A 19,252-nucleotide genomic window follows, 5' to 3' on the forward strand; every position below is an offset into this window, starting at 1 on the left:
AAACCACACTTTTGACTCTGATCTCCAGCATCTGCAGTCCTCACTTTCTCCTGAAGTAACAGTGAGCATATTATTGCAAAGCAGTTACTGTTTGAAGTGCTATTGATTGATAATAGAGTGATGGGAGTAATTGGGTGCGTTGGATTTGTTGTTTCTGATGAAAAGCCATGGCAGACTGGAAGCATTAACCCTGTTTTCTCCTCACAGATGCTACCTGACTTGCTACATTTCTTGAGGAATTTCTGTTTCTGTTGTATTTGCCCTTGTGTGTGTGAGAGAGACATAGCTGAGCAATTTCATGACTGGATGTTGGCAGAACTGCAGAGGTCTGACCTGTTAGTTGTGGGATCATTGGTCTGTATATCACTTGCTGCTTCTGCTGTTTAAACGCACTAGTTCTGTATTTTTGTTCTATTTGTAGGTTGTACCTAGTGCTGCCCTTGACATGCCTCATGCGTTTTGCATGGAACCAGGGTGGATCTGATGGTAGTGGTAGATATGCACGGCCACAGAAGTTGCTACTTGTGGTTACATATAATTCTTCCAATACATATAATTCTGCTGTTGATGGCCAGCAGTGTCCTTAGTCTCAAATCTTTTGAGTTTTTAATTAATTCATGGGATATGGATGTCTCTGATATTTATTGCCCATCCCTAGTTCCCCAGAGAGCAGTGAAGAGCATTACTATGGAACAGTGAAATCCAGACATGGAAAAGATTTCCAATTTCTTTCTGTTGTGCTACTGAGACTCCATAAAGCTCTGATTAGGCCCCATTTTAAGTACTGTGTCCAGTTTTGGTCCCCACACCTCAGGAAGGACATACTGGCACTGGAGCATGTCCAGCGGAGATTCACACGGGTGATCCCTGGAATGGTACGTCTAACATACGAGGAGCGGCTGAGGATCCTGGGATTGTATTCATTGGAGTTGAGCAGATTCAGGGGAGATCTAATAGAAACTTACAAGATAATACATGGCTTGGAAAGGGTGGACGCTAGGAAATTGTTTCTGTTAGGCGAGGAGACTAGGACCCGTGGACACAGTCTTAGAATTAGAGGGGGTAAATTCAGAACAGAAATGCGGAGACATTTCTTCAGCAGAGAGTGGTGGGCCTGTGGAATTCATTGCCACAGAGTGCATTAGAGGCCAGGACGCTAAATGCCTTCAAGGCAGAGATTGATAAATTCTTGATGTCACAAGGAATTAAGGGCTATGGAGAGAATGCGGGTAAGTGGAGTTGAAATGCCCATCAGCCATGATTGAATGGCGGAGTGGACTCGATTGGCTGAATGGCCTTAGTACCACTCCTATGTCTTATGGTCTTTAAACAAATAGCAAACCAGATCAGTTTTTAGGACAATCGGCAGTAGCGTGAATGCCAGTATTTAAGTCTAGATTTTTCTAATTGCATTCACGTTTCACCATCTGCCGTGATAGGATTTGAGCCTGTGTCTCCAGAACGTTAGGGGGGTTCTGGATTACTGATGATAAGTCTGTAATAGGTAGACTGTGTGATGGTGAGGTCCCTCTTATTTTTCCCTCTCATTGGTTCCCTCACCAGTTGCTGTAGACCCTGTTTAGTGGTTGAGTCCTTTGGGGCTCTGTCAGTAATTTTGCTACCGAGCTACTCATTGTGATGGACATTCAGATAACCCATCCAGAGTACCTCCTGTGCTCTTACCAGCCCTGGGTTTGGGTTGGTGATGTCATTTCCTGTTGGAATGCTATGCTTCTAGCCAAACAGAGACAGGCATGAGAATTCCTAGAAGCATGGCATTCCAACCAGCACTCTATCAACAAACACATCGAGTTAGACCCCATCTACCACTCCCTGAGAAAAAAACAGATGACGACATCACTAACCCAAACATATAAATAGAAAGCAGGAATCAGCAGCAGCGCTTTGCCTGGAGTCCCACTGTAGATGTTACCTAGTAGGGTGACGAAATGTCTAGAAATGAACCTTCCAGCTCAGCGAGCAAACCTACATCCAGAGCCTCAACCTGAGCTACAAATCTTCTCAAAACTCGCAAAAAGCAGAATTTAGTAGAATTTGCATGTTAACTTCCAGATTCAACTCTTCATTATGATTAGAAACGCAACAAGTGCCTCATTCAGTGTATTTGCAGAATATTTCAAACATGAGATGTTCTTGGCAGAGTATGTGATTGAACATTTAATGTTTTGGCATCAGCCTCTGAGACAGGCAGGTCCCAACTTTTTCACCATGCTATTTAATTGTGCATTTATTTGGGAAGAAGTAAAGCATAATCGAGGTGAAGGTTTTAGAACTTGTACTTGAAAGCCAAAGGAGAATTGTTGCAAGTAATCTGAGTTTAAAAAAAGCTGTCAGTTATTTGTTTGAAAACTTTGAATTTTCCTTTGTGGTTAAGCCAATGGTCTTTGGCAGAGGTTTTTATGTCTTCCAGTAAATGTTTATAAATTCTCGGTTGCCTGCTGGGAAGTATAGGTTTTGCAGTCTTTTAAATAGATCTGGGGGTTTTTCATTGAGTTGCATGTGTTATTTTGACTTCGCGCATGCAATAGTGCTGACCAAGTCTGCAGTAGGCAAATCCTCCCCTGAAAACCATTTTGCTGTAGTTGAGGAGAGAGTGGCAGAGGCTCGTGCTACAAAGGAGTGAAAACCGTTTTCACCAGTTGGCAAAAGACTAGAAAATATGAGCAAATGTTGGCTTTTCAGACCATGGAATCTGTTCTACCATTCAACATGATCATGACTGATCCTGTATCTCAGTGCCATTCTCCCCTCTCCCCAAACCCCTCGATAATACTAACTCATAGACATATATCCCTTTCTTAAATATATTCACTCACTTCACCACCACAGTCATCTGTAGTAGAGAATTATACATGTTAACCACCTTCTGAAGAAATTGCTCCTTATTTCAGTCCAGAATGGACCATGATGTACCCTGAGACTAGGACTCCTAGTTCTGACTCCCTTGCCAAAGGACACATTATCCCATCATCCAGTCAGTTTGTTTTGTCGAAGTGGCAGCACTGGCATGGGGTAGGTAGGTTTTTGGCTCCTGAGCCTGTTTGCTGCAGACTGGCTGCTTCCTTCCTTCCGCCTCTTCCTGTCCGTAGTGGCAGAGAAGGTGACATCATGGAGGAGGTCAGCTGGAGCAGCTCGCTTGGTGGGGCAGTGGTGGCCTAGCGTGGCAGCAGAGTCAGGGGGCTCCTGGTTGTGGGCGGCCCAGAGGGAAGACTCCAGTCCTTGGCAACAGCGTGGTCGGCTTGGAGTGGGGAAGATCCAGCACGGCACCCAGCTTCAGTGCAGTGTTGGCGAGGTGGACCCAGCGGCGACGAGGTGGCGATTCTGCCATTGATGGGTCTGGAACAGGTGGCAAGGTGGTGGAGGTGCAGTGAAGGTTCAGGTTTCATTGGTAACCCAGCCCAGGGCACAGATCTCATGGTGGAGGCAGCAGAACAAAGATGGACTCCTTTTCAGCTATATATTTTTATTCTTTTATTCTTAAATTATTCAAAATAGTGCCGATTGTGATGACAGTTGAAGCTTTTGACTGTATTTTACTGTATTATTTGCTGTGAAATAAAAGTGACAATAAATCATTCCAATTCAAATCATGTTGCTGCTGTATAAAATTTTAGTTCAGCCACTTTTGGAGTACTGTGTGCAGCTCCATCCCCTCACTGTAAGAATGTTGTGAAGGCTTTGGAGAGGATGCAAAAGAGGTTTACCAGAATTTTATCTGGATTGGACTGTATTAGCTACAAGGAGAGGTTGGACAAATGTGGATTGTTTTCACTCGAGTGTTAGAGGCTGAAGGGTGATCCGATAGAAGTGTATAAAATTGTAACAGGCATGGACTGGTGGGATAGTTGGAATCTTTTCTGTATCCCCTGAATGGAAATATCAAATACTTGAGGACATCAGTTTAAGTGGGAGGGAGAAAATGTAAAGGAAATGTGCCAGGCTGGGTTTTCACACAGAGGGTAGTAGGTGCCTGGAACGTGCGAGCAGGGAAGATGGTATTAGCAGAATGGACAGCACTGTTTAAGAGGCATTTAGACAGGCACATGAACAGGCAGAGATTCGAGGAATACCGATCACGTGCAGGCAGCTGGGATTGATTTAGACAGTATCGTGGTTGGCACGTATGTGGTGGGTCAGAAGCCCTGTTCTATGTTCTAATAAGGTCTATTTTTATGCGGCTTGACTGGAGTGAGGATGTTGAATGCAGAGTTGATGAGTGAGATGTTCTGAACTTGCTATCTGTAAAGTTCCAGTGTGGAAGTCACATCTTGCAGAATGTCCAAATTACAGAGGAGGAAGTGCTGGATGCCTTAAAACGGTTAAAGGTGGATAAATCCCCAGGACCTGATCAGGTGTACCTGACAACTCTGTGGGAAGCTAGAGAAGTGATTGCTGGGCCTCATGCTGAGATATTTGTATCATCGATAGTCACAGGTGAGGTGCCGGAAGACTGGAGGTTGGCAAACGTGGTGCCACTGCTTAAGAAAGGCGGTAAAGACAAGCCAGGGAACTATAGACCGGTGAGCCTGACCTCAATGGTGGGCAAGTTGTTGGAGGGAATCCTGAGATACAGGATGTACATGTATTTGGAAAGGCAAGGACTGACTCAGGATAGTCAACTTGGCTTTGTGCGTGGGAAATCATGTCTCACAAACTTGATTGAGTTTTTTGAAGAAGTAACAAAGAAGATTGATGAGGGCAGAGCAGTAGATGTGATCTATATGGACTTCAGTAAGGCATTTGTCAAGGTTCACCATGGGAGACTGATTAGCAAGGTAAGATCTCATGGAATACAGGGAGGACTAGCCATTTGGTTACAGAACTGGCTCAAAGGTAGAAAACAGAGGGTGGTGGTGGAGGGTTGTTTTTCAGACTGGAGGCCTGTGACTAGTGGAGTGCCACAAGGATCGGTGCTGGGCCCTCTATTTTTTGTCATTTACATAAATGATTTGGATGCGAGCATAAGAGGTGCAGTTAATAAGTTAGCAGATGACACCAAAATTGGAGGTGTAGTGGACAGCGAAGAGGGTTACCTCAGATTACAACAGGATCTGGACCAGATGGGCCAATTGGCTGAGAAGTGGCAGATGGAGTTTAATTCAGATAAATGCGAGGTGCTGCATTTTGGGAAAGCAAATCTTAGTAGGACTTATACACTTAATGGTAAGATCCTAGGGAGTGTTGCTGAACAAAGAGACCGTGGATTCATAGCTCCTTGAAAGTGGAGTCACAGGTGGATAGGATAGTGAAGAAGGCATTTGGTATGCTTTCCTTTATTGGTCAGAGTATTGAGTACAGGAGTTGGGAGGTCATATTGCGGCTGTACAGGACATTGGTTAGGCCACTGTTGGAATATTGCATGCAATTCTGGTCTCCTTCCTACCGGAAAGATGGTGTGAAACTTGAAAGGGTTCAGAAAAGATTTACAAGGATGTTGCCCAGGATTGAAGGATCTGAGCTCCAGGGAGAGGCTGAACAGGTTGGGGTTGTTTTCCCTGGAGCATCAGAGGCTGAGGGGTGACCTTATCGAGGTTTACAAAATTATGAGGGGCATGGATAGGGTAAATAGACAAAGTCTTTTCCCTGGGATCTTGGAGTCCAGAACTAGAGGGTATAGGTTTAGGGTGAGAGGGGAAAGATATAAAAGAGACCTAAGGGGCAACTTTTTCGTGCAGAGGGTGGTAAGTGTATGGAATGACGTGCCAGAGGAAGTGGTGGAGGCTGGTACAATTGTAACATTTAAAAGGTGTCTGGATGGGTATATGGGTTTGCAGTTATATAGGCCGGGTGCTGGCAGGTGGGACTAGATTGGGTTGGGATATCTGGTCGGCATGGACGGGTTGGACCGAAGGGTCTGTTTCTATGCTGTACATCTCTATGATTCTATGACTGCAGAGTGCAGGCCTGAAGGTGTTAAAGGAAATGGTTGCTGGGAACAGGCCAGAACCGTGCAGTTGGTGTACATTCTCTCATCTGGGATTGGTTTATTCACTTCACTGCTTTCTGTCAGGATTTGACACCAATGTCCTGCTACTACATGGTCTGGGAATGATAATACTTTGATTTCACTTCTCTGAATGTTCATGTGACATCTGTATACTGCTTATCTAGTTTACAGATGACTGCTGTGTGACTTGATTGGCAACACTGTGCTGTCATTCAAACCCAACGCAAAGACACAAATGACACTTCCAGTGCATTACTCAAGGTGTGCTGCATTGTTGATGGCCCTATCTTTTGGATGAGGCTTTGAACCAAAGACTCATCCACCTTCTCAGGTGAGAAGAAAAGACAGCAGGGAGATTCTTCCAGCATTCTGGCCAATATTTATTCCACAACCAAATCACTTTGAGAGAAAAAAAAGCCGAATCATTGTCACATTGTCATGAAGCTTCTAAAGCAGAACATGTAGTGCTAATATGTGACTGCACTCTGACTTAGCCACTTGGTGGAGCTATGGACATTGTTTTACCAATGCATCTCATTTAATGCTGAATTTGACTGGAATTTGTGTAATCTGTTACTGAGAGGTAATCATTGAGTGGAGTCATTTAGGGTGGCACGGTGGCTCAGTGGTTAGCATTGCTGTCTCACAGCACCAGGGACCTGGTTTTGATTCCAATCTCGGGTGACTGTCTATTTGTGTTTAGTTAGCACGTTCTCCCCCTGTCTGCGTGGATTTCCTCCAGCAATCCAAAGATATGCAGGTGAGGTGAATTGGCTGTAGTAAATTGCGCACTGTTCAGGGATGTGTATGTTAGGTGCATTAGTCATGTACAGTATGTACAGTACTAGGGTAGGGGAATGAGTCTGGGTGGGATACTCTTCAGAGGGTCGGTGTGGACACGTTGGGCCAAGTGGCCTGTTTCCACACTGTAGGAATTTTATGATGATTCCTGATTGATAAGAGATTCCAAAGGTATTGTAAATTAGCAGTCTAACACTTTCTGATCATGTTGTGAAATTTCATGATGTTTCAATGAATTCAGGTTTGCTATATAACTGCAGGTTATTAACAATCCAAAGATTCCATCTGCATTGTGCAGTTAAATTCATTGATCTTCAGGTTTGGAAAAAAAGGTCATTGATTTGAAACGTGCACTCTGGTTGCATTACAGATACTGTCTAATCACTGGGTATTTATTGTATTTTCTATCTATGCCCCAGAATTTTAAATGAGTGTAAAACAAGGTGCACCTATACTTACAGCCATCTCCATATCTAAATCAATATTCTACCCATGTCTGTTGATCTCTCAGTACCTTCTGTTTCTTTCCTGACCATAGAGAATGAACTCTCAGCTGTCACAGGTCTGCATGCTTTCATTCTCCTGAAGTGTCACTTTCACTGTCTTCAAATGGCCTCCATTAGTGGTGATAGTTTCAGGCTCCCCACTTGAATTTTGTCACTGCCTGCTTGCTCAGATACTGTTGTGCATTTTTCTTTAAACATAGTTCGCAATTTGAAAGCAATTGATTTTCTCTTTTTGAAATCATGGTTCAGGCACAGGCGGCACTACATTAAAGTGAGGGTGCAAAACAGCATCTGCAGCGTTTTCAGACTTGTCCATGAATTCATGTTCTGCAACCACCTATTCTTATTCTCTTTTATCTCTTCTTTATAATATAGCCACTTTTTCCTCATGCCCTCAGCTAGCTACCCTTCAAATGCTTCCATGCTATTTGTTGACTTCCACATTATCGCCATTTTCTGGGTAAAGAAATTTTCCTTGATTTTCATATGGGATTTATTTCTTCCCTGATCTAGCCGTTTCCCACGTTCTCAAAGTCCATCGCATAAAAACATAATTAAGCATTCTGTGAGATCATACATCTTTTTATTGTGTGATTGCGTGATTAAATCATATGACCAAATATTAATTGAAACAAAATTTTTAACAGCATTGTAAGTGCGAAACTTATGGATTTAACAACTTATTTGATAACTGATGTTTCACCTCGTACTGGATTTAACATCTTATTTGATAACTGATGTTTCACCTCGTACAGCTGGAGTCACTGTCAAAAGCAACATTTTTTGCCTGTTAACTGTTTTCTGACATTTCTGGCAGCAATCTAAGGTGGAGCACCAATGCACACCTGTTTGAATCATTCTGTTCATTCATCTTATTTGCCACCTTGGCTGCTAGCCCACCTTGTCTAACAGTGGATTCAAATCAAAATTTTTAAAATTGGCTATGAAATGTTTTGGGCCATCTATATCGCACACATTTTGTCACAGTTTTCTCTTTTCCTTGGTGTGTTTTCACTTCAACTTAATTTCCATTCCCTTGTTAGAAGCGATTGAACCGAGGTCACGAGGAGCCAGACCTGGTGGTGAAGCCAAGATTGGCACAGGGAGGGGCACATTACGATTACGTTCAAAGGGCCCTGCAACTGTTGAGCAATTGGTAGGTGCTACAAAACATCATTCAAGTATCAAGTATTCAAGTAGAAATGTTGTTATCTTTCCACTGAAGTTAAGGAATTCTTAGCAATGCATTAAATCCATCCAGCCATGGATAGTATTGACAAATAAGGAGTGAAGCTCTCTGCTCTGACTCAATAGTGTGCCTCAGCCTGAACCTCCGATATGCTGCTGATAGTGTATCAGTTTGGCAACATGCAAGTTTTCTAAAATTCCATTTTTCATGTCTTTCAGTCTGGGAGATTGTTGATTTGTGCTGAGTAGAAGATAATTGTTTATTCAACTTCATTTGCTGTAAGAACATATTTTTCTGATAAAGATCTTAGAGGAAAGTTGGTTGGGACAGTTTGAAAATTGAGAAGCCTTTGTTGAGATAGATGCTAAGATGCTATTTTTGTGTATGAAAAGGGCCACCAGACTTGTTAGAGAAAACTGAGGACAGTTTGCTGGAGAAGAATTGTGGGGGATAGGGTACTGATGAGATCAGGATAGATTCAGGGGGCCTCTAGTCATCCATCTGTCAAAATTGGAGGAAAGGGGTATGAGCCACTATTGCTGCTGTTTTCATATGGTAATGCATGGACATATAAAAATAATAATAATGATAAGTAATTTCTTGAGCAGTTTTCTTCATCTCTGCGTTGAGAAATATGGGACAGTATGTGCCTTGGGCAGCACATACCTAGGATGTGGATGATTGAGACAAATCCCAGGATAATCCTAGACAATCTTGCAAAAGCAAATTACTGTGGAGATCTGAAATAAAAACAGTGCTGGACAAACTGAGGAGGTCTGCCAGCATCTGTGGAGGGAGACACAGAGTTATTGTTCAAGTCCCTTTACTGTTCTTTGGAACTGTTGCAATCCAAAATTTTGGGCTGGTTGGTTAAATTGTGACCATTGAGTTCACAATAATGGAGTATAAATATATGATGGTTATTGATAGATCAGATTGAGTTGAAGAACATTTCCACAGATAGATGAGAATTTTGACTTCATTGCAATGTGGAGTGATTGAAGCAGGTAACGTTAACCCATTTATGGAGAGAAATGCTGCATATCTAATTAATACGGGGCAGGCTGAGAAAGATAGCCAGAGTAGAAAAAGGCTTGTATAGCTAATGAACACTAGCATAGACCTAGTAAAGGACAAAGTAGCCTGTTTCCATGCTATAAATTCTATCTAGTTATACGGTTCCATCAAATGGGCCGGATTTTAACTCAGATTTTATAGATTATAGGCTCGTGTCAAGCCACCCAGTTTTCATCCACAGTCTGTTGAAATTTCTAAGATAATTACAGTTGGTACTGCTGTAACACATATTTCTTCAATGCAAATGTGCTTTAAATTGATTGAAGAATGTAGACTGTTTTTTGTGGAATGCAAACTTTCCTTACCTGTATTGTCTGTAATGTGATTCTGTAAGAACATATTTTTCTGATAAAGTAAAGACCCAAGAGGAAAATTGGTAGGGCATTTTGAAAATTGAGAAACTCTTGTTGAGACAGATGTGAGGTCAATTAGTTTAAATAGCGTGGCTATTACACAAGATTGCACGAGAATGGTACTATCGTGTTATATCAAAACCAACTGTATATCTTAACTAACTTCTGTTGGCTTTGTGTCCAATACCTGAACTTGTGTAACTAATGCCATAAATTAGTGGCAACGTCAGTTTACATTCACCTCATACCTTTAGTAAAGTCCATATTACTTCACAGGAGCAACTTGACACTCGACAAACTTGCATCTGTACTTCATTGAAATGTGATCACCACTGCAAAGATAATTCATTAGCTACAAAATTCATTTGAGAGATTTTGAGGTTTCAGTGGGAGCTTTGTTAGGGTGGATTGGCTGTGCTAAATTGTCCCATCATGTCCAGGGATGTGCATGTTTGGGTGGGTTGGCCATGCTAAATTGTCCCATCGTGCCCAGGGATGTGCAGGTTAGGGTGGATTGGTCATGCATAATTGTGAGATGATTTTGTCGTTGTACTCCTGTATTTGCTTTTCCATTTATTTATCACTTGCAGCTCTAAGCCAACTGCCTTTTAACCTTGAACTTTCTTTAATCACAGCCCACTGAATTCGAAGAGAAGGCCATCGCTAAAGTTGATGATTTGTTGGAAAGTTATATGGGTATAAGGGATACAGAGCTAGGTGAGTTTATTGCCACCGTGGATATTTTTGGAACATTTAAGCTTTAGTCAAAATTTTTCTCTGTTTTTCATGGTTACCTGCAATCTCACGTTCGTAGTGTTTCACTGGGATTTTGGGGTTTAATATGCCCACAATGTTTCAAAATGTCTGGTTATTTAAGGAGAATATTGGGTTGCCTGAAGGAAACAATTTTGGGCCAATTTGAGTATTCTGCAACAATATACCTTATTGTTTAAGCTGTGAGATGGCACCAGGTGACATGTTCTGGACAAAGGAAAGGCAAATTTTGACCTGATGTTGAGAGGCCCTTGAGAATCTCAAATACTTGAAACAGACGCCTGGTTCTATTTGCATGCAAATGAATGGTAGTATACTGGTGGGTCAAGGTTTTTATTGGATAAATTAGTTTATGAAGTTAGGACCTGAATTCTTCACCTCTTTTAAAGCGTTTCATTTTTGCCCTACATTCATGTGAATTTGCTAATTGAGCCAGTTGAGCAATTTAAAAGGGCGAAGTGGAGTAGTTTGGAGGGACCCTGGACGGAGTAATTAAGTGCTAGCATTGGCCAAATGACATTTGACTGCACTCAATATTGTATAATTCTAGATGAATGCTATTTGTATATATTATTACTCTAATGCTTAGCATGATACCAAATCTGATTTCCCTCTACTGTTTTGAAAATTTTTTGCAAGACTGTGTTTTTGATTAAACAGTTGCTCACTCAGTCAACAACTGAACTGATTACAGCAAGGAACTCATCGAACAAGTTAAACTCTACTCTTCAACCATTGTTAGCTGATTGCAAATAGATCTGAGTAGTACTAGTTATTTGTAAGGTTTTCTTTTGCACAGGATTGATTTGCTGTGTCACTGCAGAATGTTAAGAAGTAATTGTGTTGTGCACCTGATCTAAGGATTCCTAACAGGTTAATTTTTGGAATAGCCTCACAGCCATTCTCTCAGAATCCACCTTCATCTGCCAGTATTACAGAGCCTTTGATAGCTATCTCTGAATATGTTTTACTCATTCGTCGGTTAGATCTTTTGAATTCTGGAGAGCATCCGCTAGAAATGACACTGGATATCCTAAAACTGTATAAGGAGTAAACACACAGAGCAAACCCCTTGCTGAACTACTATTTCTCATCCAGCTGACAAGCACATAATCCTCATTGTTAGATTTGATCCAGAGTTGGCTCTTGAGGGAATTAAAGGCACCAGTTGTAACACTGCATAATAGGTCAAGTTCTGCAGGTCATAGCTGGGCCGTCGGTGGAGATGGAACCAACATCTTGTGAGGTGGCATGGGATATTCTGTTAAAGGGGCTGCATGTGTTGTTAAAATCTGTACCCATTTTTATTTTCGTATAGCTGCAACCATGGTTGAAGTTGGAAAGGACAAGAAAAATCCCGATGAATTTGCAGTGGCTCTGGATGAAGCTCTTGGAGACTTTGCATTTCCGGATGAGTTTGTCTTTGACATTTGGGGTGCAATAGGTGACGCAAAGAAGGGAAGACTTTAGTGCCAACATTTCTGTAGAGATCAGTGGATAGTGTTTGAAAACTCTTGGTTCACTGTTCCCTTTTTAATGTCAAATGGACAATTAACTGTGTCGATTGAAAGTGGAAAGAATGCAGTTTTAATTGAAACAATTCATTTGCCCTATAACTGTCAATTCATGCTATTTCAGTCTAATTTTAATAAGTGCTTTTGATTTTCTAAATTGGAAGATGATAATCATAAACACAAGGCCATGGAAAATACAGCCAATGGAATGAAGCACCCTCCATACTACACCACTCTGCCTGCAGTCGTCCCCCCCCCCCCCCCCCCCCCCAATACAGACTTTCCCCAAATGATTTGTTGGGGAAAAAGACATGCTGAGCTGCCTTGATCAACCCTACTGCACACTCACTTTTTTTCCATGAGTATCAATTACTTTTTCAAGTTGCCTTCTCTCTCTCCCTGGTGCCTGCTGGAGATCAGCATTTGATACAAATATATAGAGGAAGGTGACTGGGATTAAGATCAGTTTGTGCTTGCTCTGCCTCTACTCAGAACACACAGTAATCAAAGCACTTATAACCTAATTGACCATTTACCAATGATGCCGTTGAAGTGTAATGGGAGCAGGATACAATTCAAGTAAGAAATTACAGCTATAGATGTATTCAAAACTAAGCTTGTGTTAAAGGCAGCATGTGAAATTTTTGGAACTCTGGCTTAGTGCTTTTGGTAGCACTCTGAGGTGCAGAATGAAGGGTACTGTATACTCAATTATATAATAGCTCCTTATAAATATCCTGAAAGGCTGGCAACATCATTGATTAACCATAGCTGTATAAATTATATTAGACCAAAGATTTTCTAAAAGAATATTTTGCACACTCCAGTTGCTGAATTGAGTGGGGATTTTATATAATGTTAAGCATTTATGGGTCTAACATAATTTGACTCAAAGTATAAAGAACTGCAAACCACGAAGTTTTTTTTATAATGACTATCTGGGTTTTTTATGAAAACGTAAATTTACTCACCGCAGTGTGCCTAATGCCACATCACAGTGTTTTATAACCAAATTATTGATTTTGATCTTTGCATGAAATGTGGTACTAGAACTACCATCCAATCAGAATTTTGTTAGGGTTTCTGTTCAAATAGTGATCCAATACTTTCTACTTTGAGTTCATTTAATCTGTAAATACCCATTGCTTGTTGATTTATATGAATGCAGCTGCAAATGTACTGAAATCATTTAGCTTTTCCTTGGACCAATGTCCTCATCTGCCACAGTTCCTCAGTACCCAGTATCTGATTCCTTGGAAACTATTCTTTAATCCCAGTGATGCAGGGAACCTGGGAAATGAGCCAGAACTTCTTGGAAGTATCATTATTGTATAACGTTGTTGGTTGACTCAAGCTACATAATTATTTTTCCACACAGGTTTAGAACATTATAATTTTTAATGCAGTATATAATCTGATATAATTGAGATTGCATCATGCTTTGGATGTCTATAATCATTTATTTATTTAAACTTTTTATTCTGCATCTTGGTGAATTTGTTCAAGTTGCTATATTTTTCAATGGTGTATTGGTGCTTAATCCATATTATATCTCTTTATCCATCTAATCATTTTACTGAAACACTTACCTCAAAAACTGCTCCCCTAAAGCATTTAACCGTAATGTGTTTGGGAGCCTTGCTCTCTCCCAACTGAAGTTTAAATGAACATTTCCAATTATTTGTTTCTCGAACTGCCAATATCAGCAGGTTTTGGTATTTCAATTCGGGATTTATTGACCAATAATGGGATAGCACAATCTCTCCTTTCCACCACTGTTCTCCCACACCTCTCCCAACCTCCCAAATAACTTGGCACTTTCCGAATCCACAGGCTGTCAAAATTGAAGCAGGACTAACCAGAGTCAAAAAGTAAGATGGCTTGACCTGCTCAAAACCTGGTGATTGCTTATCAATCAGTTTGGATAGCTCTGTTCAGTGGGACCAATTTTTGTTTCCAATTCAACCAAATTTCTCCTGTACATGCGTTTCCAGAAGAAATCAAACTATTCTAGAATAACATAATCATCAGTTTTCACAAAGGGTGTCACACAGTGGGGGAAAAGACATTCTGCCATTATTGTACTTCATAATGCAACAATGGATTACAATGACTACTTTGTCTAAAGCAATGCATGTGTGTGTGAACTACTGAAAATTAGAAATTCGATTTACACTACATCAGGTGAAAACGTCTTCTGTAAAGATTATTTTCTATTAAAAAAATTGAAATGTCTTGTATTGTGTGAAAAATGTTAATTTGATAAATAACTTTGCACAGAAATGCAGCTGTTTTGTTCTTGCTGTTAAGCCCATTGTCATTTCTTCCGTTCATCATAGTGTATCTTCATTTCTGCAATACAAAATTTTCCACTGTTGGCTATTCTTAATGCACTCCCAGGTCAGTGCAGAGCGAAGTCTGCTGTATTCCTTTTTCAGTAATGTGCCTTGCATTTGCAACCTTTTTCATTGCTGGTTAATGTCCCATTGGCCAAATTTTGTGCAGCATCTATTTCAACGATGGGATGACTTGAGGCCACTAAACCTCACGTTTCACAGATTGCTCTGAGTCCATCACTTTGACTTATCTCGAACTAAATTGGTCTTTTGCTCTTTGCAGTGCTGTTGTGTTCTTCACATAGCTTACATTATATTACATTACATTAATAGCCAACTTGTCTGATGGCACAGTGTATTGTCCCTGCCTCTAGGTTGGAAGGCCCAGGTTCAAGTTCAATAAAGTGTGGAGCTGGAAAAAGCACAGCAGGTCAACCAGCATCTGAGTTATGATGAAAGGTCCCGACCTGAAACACTGACTGTCCTGTTCCTCTGATGCTGCTTGACCTCCTGTGCTTTTTTCAGCTCCACGCTTTGTTGACTCTGACTTTCCCGCATCTGCAGTCCTCACTATCTCCAGGTTCAAGTTCCACCTGCACTGGAAATGTATCATGACCTGTCTGAATGAGTTGATTTAAAATACTTGCGTTATATTCAGTCCCCACATCAGAGTAATTGATGTAGATTGTAACTGGCTGAGAACTAAGCCCTGATCCTTGAGATACCCCTTCATTCCTATTTTAGTTTTAGCTCCGAACCATTGCACAATCCCAACAGCCTTATTACCCCAATCCCAACAGCCTTAATTGTTATTGCCTCAAAACACTCTAGTCGATAAATCAAATGTAATTTTCCTTTCATACATCAGTGTTAAATTTGCCTCATCATTTTATGATTTTTAAGAGCACGTTAGCATGTCTCTCCTAATAGATTTTAATATTTCCTCTACTACTGAGGTCAGGCTAACGAACTTGTATTTCCCTGCTTTTGCTCTCTGTCCTTTCTTGGATAATGCAGTTATGCTTACTTCCTTTCATCACTGTGATTGTTAGAGTCTAATAGAATCATAAAGTCATACAGCATGGAAACAGACCTTCAGTCTAACCAGTCCATGCTGACCATAATCCCAAGCTAAACTAGTTCTACCTGCCTGTTCCTGGCCCATATCCCTCCAAACCTTTCCTTTTCAAGTACTTATCCAAATGTCTTTTCAACATTGTAATTATTATGCACATCCACCAGTTCTGCAGGAAATTCATTCCACACATGAACCACCCTCTTTGTAAAACATTTGCCCCTCGTGTCTTTAAATCTCTCTCCTCTAACCTTAAAAATGTGTCCCCGAGTATTGAAATCCCCCATCGTAGGGAAAAGATAACCACCATTAACTCTATCTTTACCCCTCATTATTTATAAACTTCTATAAGGTCGCGTCTCATCCTCCTCTCCACTGAAAAGATTCTGGAAGATCAATACCAAGGTATTCACTTAAAATAAAAATTCTACTGAAGAAAAACTGGAGACATTAACTATTTTTCTCTCCACAGATGGTGCCAGACCTGCTGAGTTTCTCCAGTGCTCTGTTTATTTACTTTAGATGTTTATCATTTTAACTCTACTACCTTATATAGTCATAGAGACGTTTAGCACGGAAACAGCTCCATGCTGACCAAATATCCTAAATTAATCTAGTCCCATTTGCTGGGATCGCACCACTTTCTGTCTTCTACCTTCGAGCCAGTTCTGTATCCAAATGGCTAGTTCTCCCTCTATTCCATGAAATCTAACCTTGTTAACCAGTCTCCCATGAGGAACTTTGTCGAACGCTTTACGGATGTTCATATAGATCACGTTCACTGCTCTGCCCTCATCAATCCTCAATCCATTAAAAAACTCTATCAAGTTCGTGAGACATAATTTCTCACGCACAAACCCATGCTGACTATCCCTAAAAAGTCCTTGCCTTTCCAGATACACAAGTCCTGTGTCTCAGGATTCTCTCCAACAACTTGCCCACCACTGATGTCAGGCTCACCTATAGTTCTCTGACGTTTCCTTATCACCTTTCTTCAGTAATGGCACCGTATTTACCAAAGCTATCTCATGCTCCCTTTTTGCTCTCCTGATTTCCCTCTGAAGTATACTCCTACTGCCTTTATACTTTTCGAAGGATTCAGTCGATTTCTCCTGTCTTTACCTGACATATGCTTCCTTCTTTTTCTTACCAAAGCCTCAATTTCTCTTGTCATCCAGCATTCCCTGCACCTATCAGTCTTTACTTTCACCCTAACAGGAATATATTGTCTCTGGACTCTCGTTACCTAATTTTTGACAGCTTCCCATTTTCTAGCCATCCCTTTACCTGCGAACATTTGTCTCCAATCAGCTTTTGAAAGTTCTTGCCTAATACCGTCAAAATTAGCCTCCTTCCAATTTAGAACTTTAACTTTTAGATCCAGTCTATCTTTTTCCGTCACTTTTAAAACCAATAGAAATATGGTAGCTGGTCTCAAAGTGCTCCCCCACTGACACCTCATTCACCTGCCCTGCCTTTTCTCCCAAGAGTAGGTCATGTGTTGCACCTTCTGTAGTAGGTACATCCACATACTGAATCAGAAACTTGTCTTGTACACACTTAACAAATTCCTCTCCATCTAAACCCTTAACATTATAATCTATGTTTGGAAATTTAAAATCCCCTACCATAACCACCGTATTGTTCTTACAGCTAACTGAAATGTCCTTATAAATTTGTTTCTCAATTTCATGCTGACTATTAGTGGGTCAATAATACAATCCCAATAAGGTGATCATCCCTTTCTTATTTTTCAGTTCCACCCAAAAACTTTCCTGGATGTATACTTAGAGTATTCTCCCTAAGTTCAGCAGTAATACTATCCCTTCTCAAAAATGCCACCCCCCTTCTCTCTTGCCGCCCCAACCCCTTTCTATCCTTCCAACAGCGTTTGTATCCTGAAACATTAAGTTGCTAGTCCTGTCCATCCCTGAGTAACATTTCTGTAATTGCTGTGATATCCCAGTCCCATTGTTCCCAACCATTCCCTGAGTTCATCTTACTTTCCTGTTAGGCCTCTTGCATTGAAGTAAATGCAGTTTAATTTATTAGGACTACCTTATTCTCTGCTTCGTTCCTTCCTGCCCTGACTGTTTGCCTCACTCCCTTTCCCAACTGTACCAGTTTCAGATTGATCTCTTTCCTCACTATCTTCCTGCGTCCCACCCCAGCCCTCCTTACTAGTTTAAATCCTCCCGAGCAGCTCTAGCTATTTTCCCTGCCGGTATATTAGTCCCCTTCCAATTCAGGTACAATCCATCCTTCTTGTACAGGTCACTTCTACCCCAGAAGAGATTCCAGTGATCCAAAAATATGAACCCTTCTCCCATGCACCAGCTCCTTAATCATGCATTCATCTGCTCTATCCTCCTATTCCTACCCTCACTAGCTCATAGCACCGGGAATAATCCAGATATTACTACCCTCGAGGATCTCCTTTTTAAATTGCTGTCTAACTTTCTATATTCTCCCTTCAGAATCTCCACCTTTTCCCTTCCTATGTTGTTGGTTCCAATGTGTACAATGACCTCCTGCTGGTCCCTCTCCCCTTTTGAGAACTTTATGCACTCTTTGAGACATCCTTGATCCTGGCATCAGGGAGACAACACACCATTCTGATTTTTCGCTGCTGGCCACAGAAACATCTGCCTGTGCCTCTGACTAGAGTCCTCTACCACAATCGATCACTTGGAACTCGAAGTACCCCTCATTGCATTAGAGCCTGACTCTATACCAGAAACTTGGCACTTTGTGCCACATTCGCCTGAGAGTCCATCACACCTTCTCCCCCCCCCCCCCCCCACCCCACCACCACCTACATTTTCCAAAACAGCATACTTGTTTGAAATGGGGATAGCCACAGAAGACTCCTGCACTACCTGCATACCCCTTCTACCTTTCCTGGAGTTAACTCATCTGCCTGAATTTATCTGCAGCTTTCCTCCCTTCCTATAACTGCCATCCATCACACCCCCAGCTCTTGTAAATTCCTCATTGCCTCTAACTGTCGCTCCAGCCAATCCATGCGATCTGATTGGATTTACAACCAAACACACTTACTGCAGACATAATCATCAGTAACATTGAAACTCTCCCTAAACGCCCACATCTGACAGAAAAAGCATATCACTCTACTAAAGACCATTTTTGCTCCTTCACGATCTGTAGATCCAGGAAATAGCCCTTTTTTTAAGAAAATAATGTGCTCCAGGCTAACTTGGTACTTATGGTTTATATTTTTAAAATTCAATAGAGAGAGATTTCAGTAAAACCCTAATCAAGACCGAGCCTACTATATTCACTATTGCAGACTTGCAGCAAGGTTACACGTTAAATCTATGTACTTATCTGTTCCTGTGCTGTGAACTTTCCCACATAGGTTCCTCCAAGGTCAGATGTGAATTTTGCTATTTGTTAATTTTTTCTAGACGTACCCCAATGTCCAGGGATACATGTACTCAAACAGCAAAGGCAGTAACGGTGCAGATTCACTTCTGTATCAGTTAGTATTGTAGGTTTCTTTCTGTCCCTCTCCCTTCTGACCATGTGCTCGGTGCCTTTGTCTGTTTTTGTTCCTTTTTTAAAGTGCAGTTGTTTTGAATTTTTTTCCCAACGTCCAAAAATAGTGCAACAGCATGTAAAATAGGAATGGCTACTCC

General features: G+C 41.2%; 1 protein-coding gene across 1 annotated transcript in view; it reads left to right on the plus strand.

Annotated features, from left to right (window-relative positions):
* gipc2 (GIPC PDZ domain containing family, member 2) overlaps positions 1-14,465 on the plus strand; it is a 68,107-nt gene extending 53,642 nt beyond the window's left edge. Inside the window, exons 4-6 of the mRNA XM_060830633.1 lie at positions 8,319-8,431; positions 10,530-10,611; positions 11,987-14,465. Of these exons, the coding sequence (XP_060686616.1) occupies positions 8,319-8,431; positions 10,530-10,611; positions 11,987-12,138 (347 nt within the window). The 3' untranslated portion in view covers positions 12,139-14,465. The remainder of the gene's footprint in view (positions 1-8,318; positions 8,432-10,529; positions 10,612-11,986) is intronic.
* Positions 14,466-19,252: the final 4,787 nt, after the last annotated feature.

The sequence above is a fragment of the Hemiscyllium ocellatum genome, chromosome 9 (genome assembly GCF_020745735.1).
Source record: "Hemiscyllium ocellatum isolate sHemOce1 chromosome 9, sHemOce1.pat.X.cur, whole genome shotgun sequence".
Taxonomy (NCBI): Eukaryota; Metazoa; Chordata; class Chondrichthyes; order Orectolobiformes; family Hemiscylliidae; genus Hemiscyllium; species Hemiscyllium ocellatum.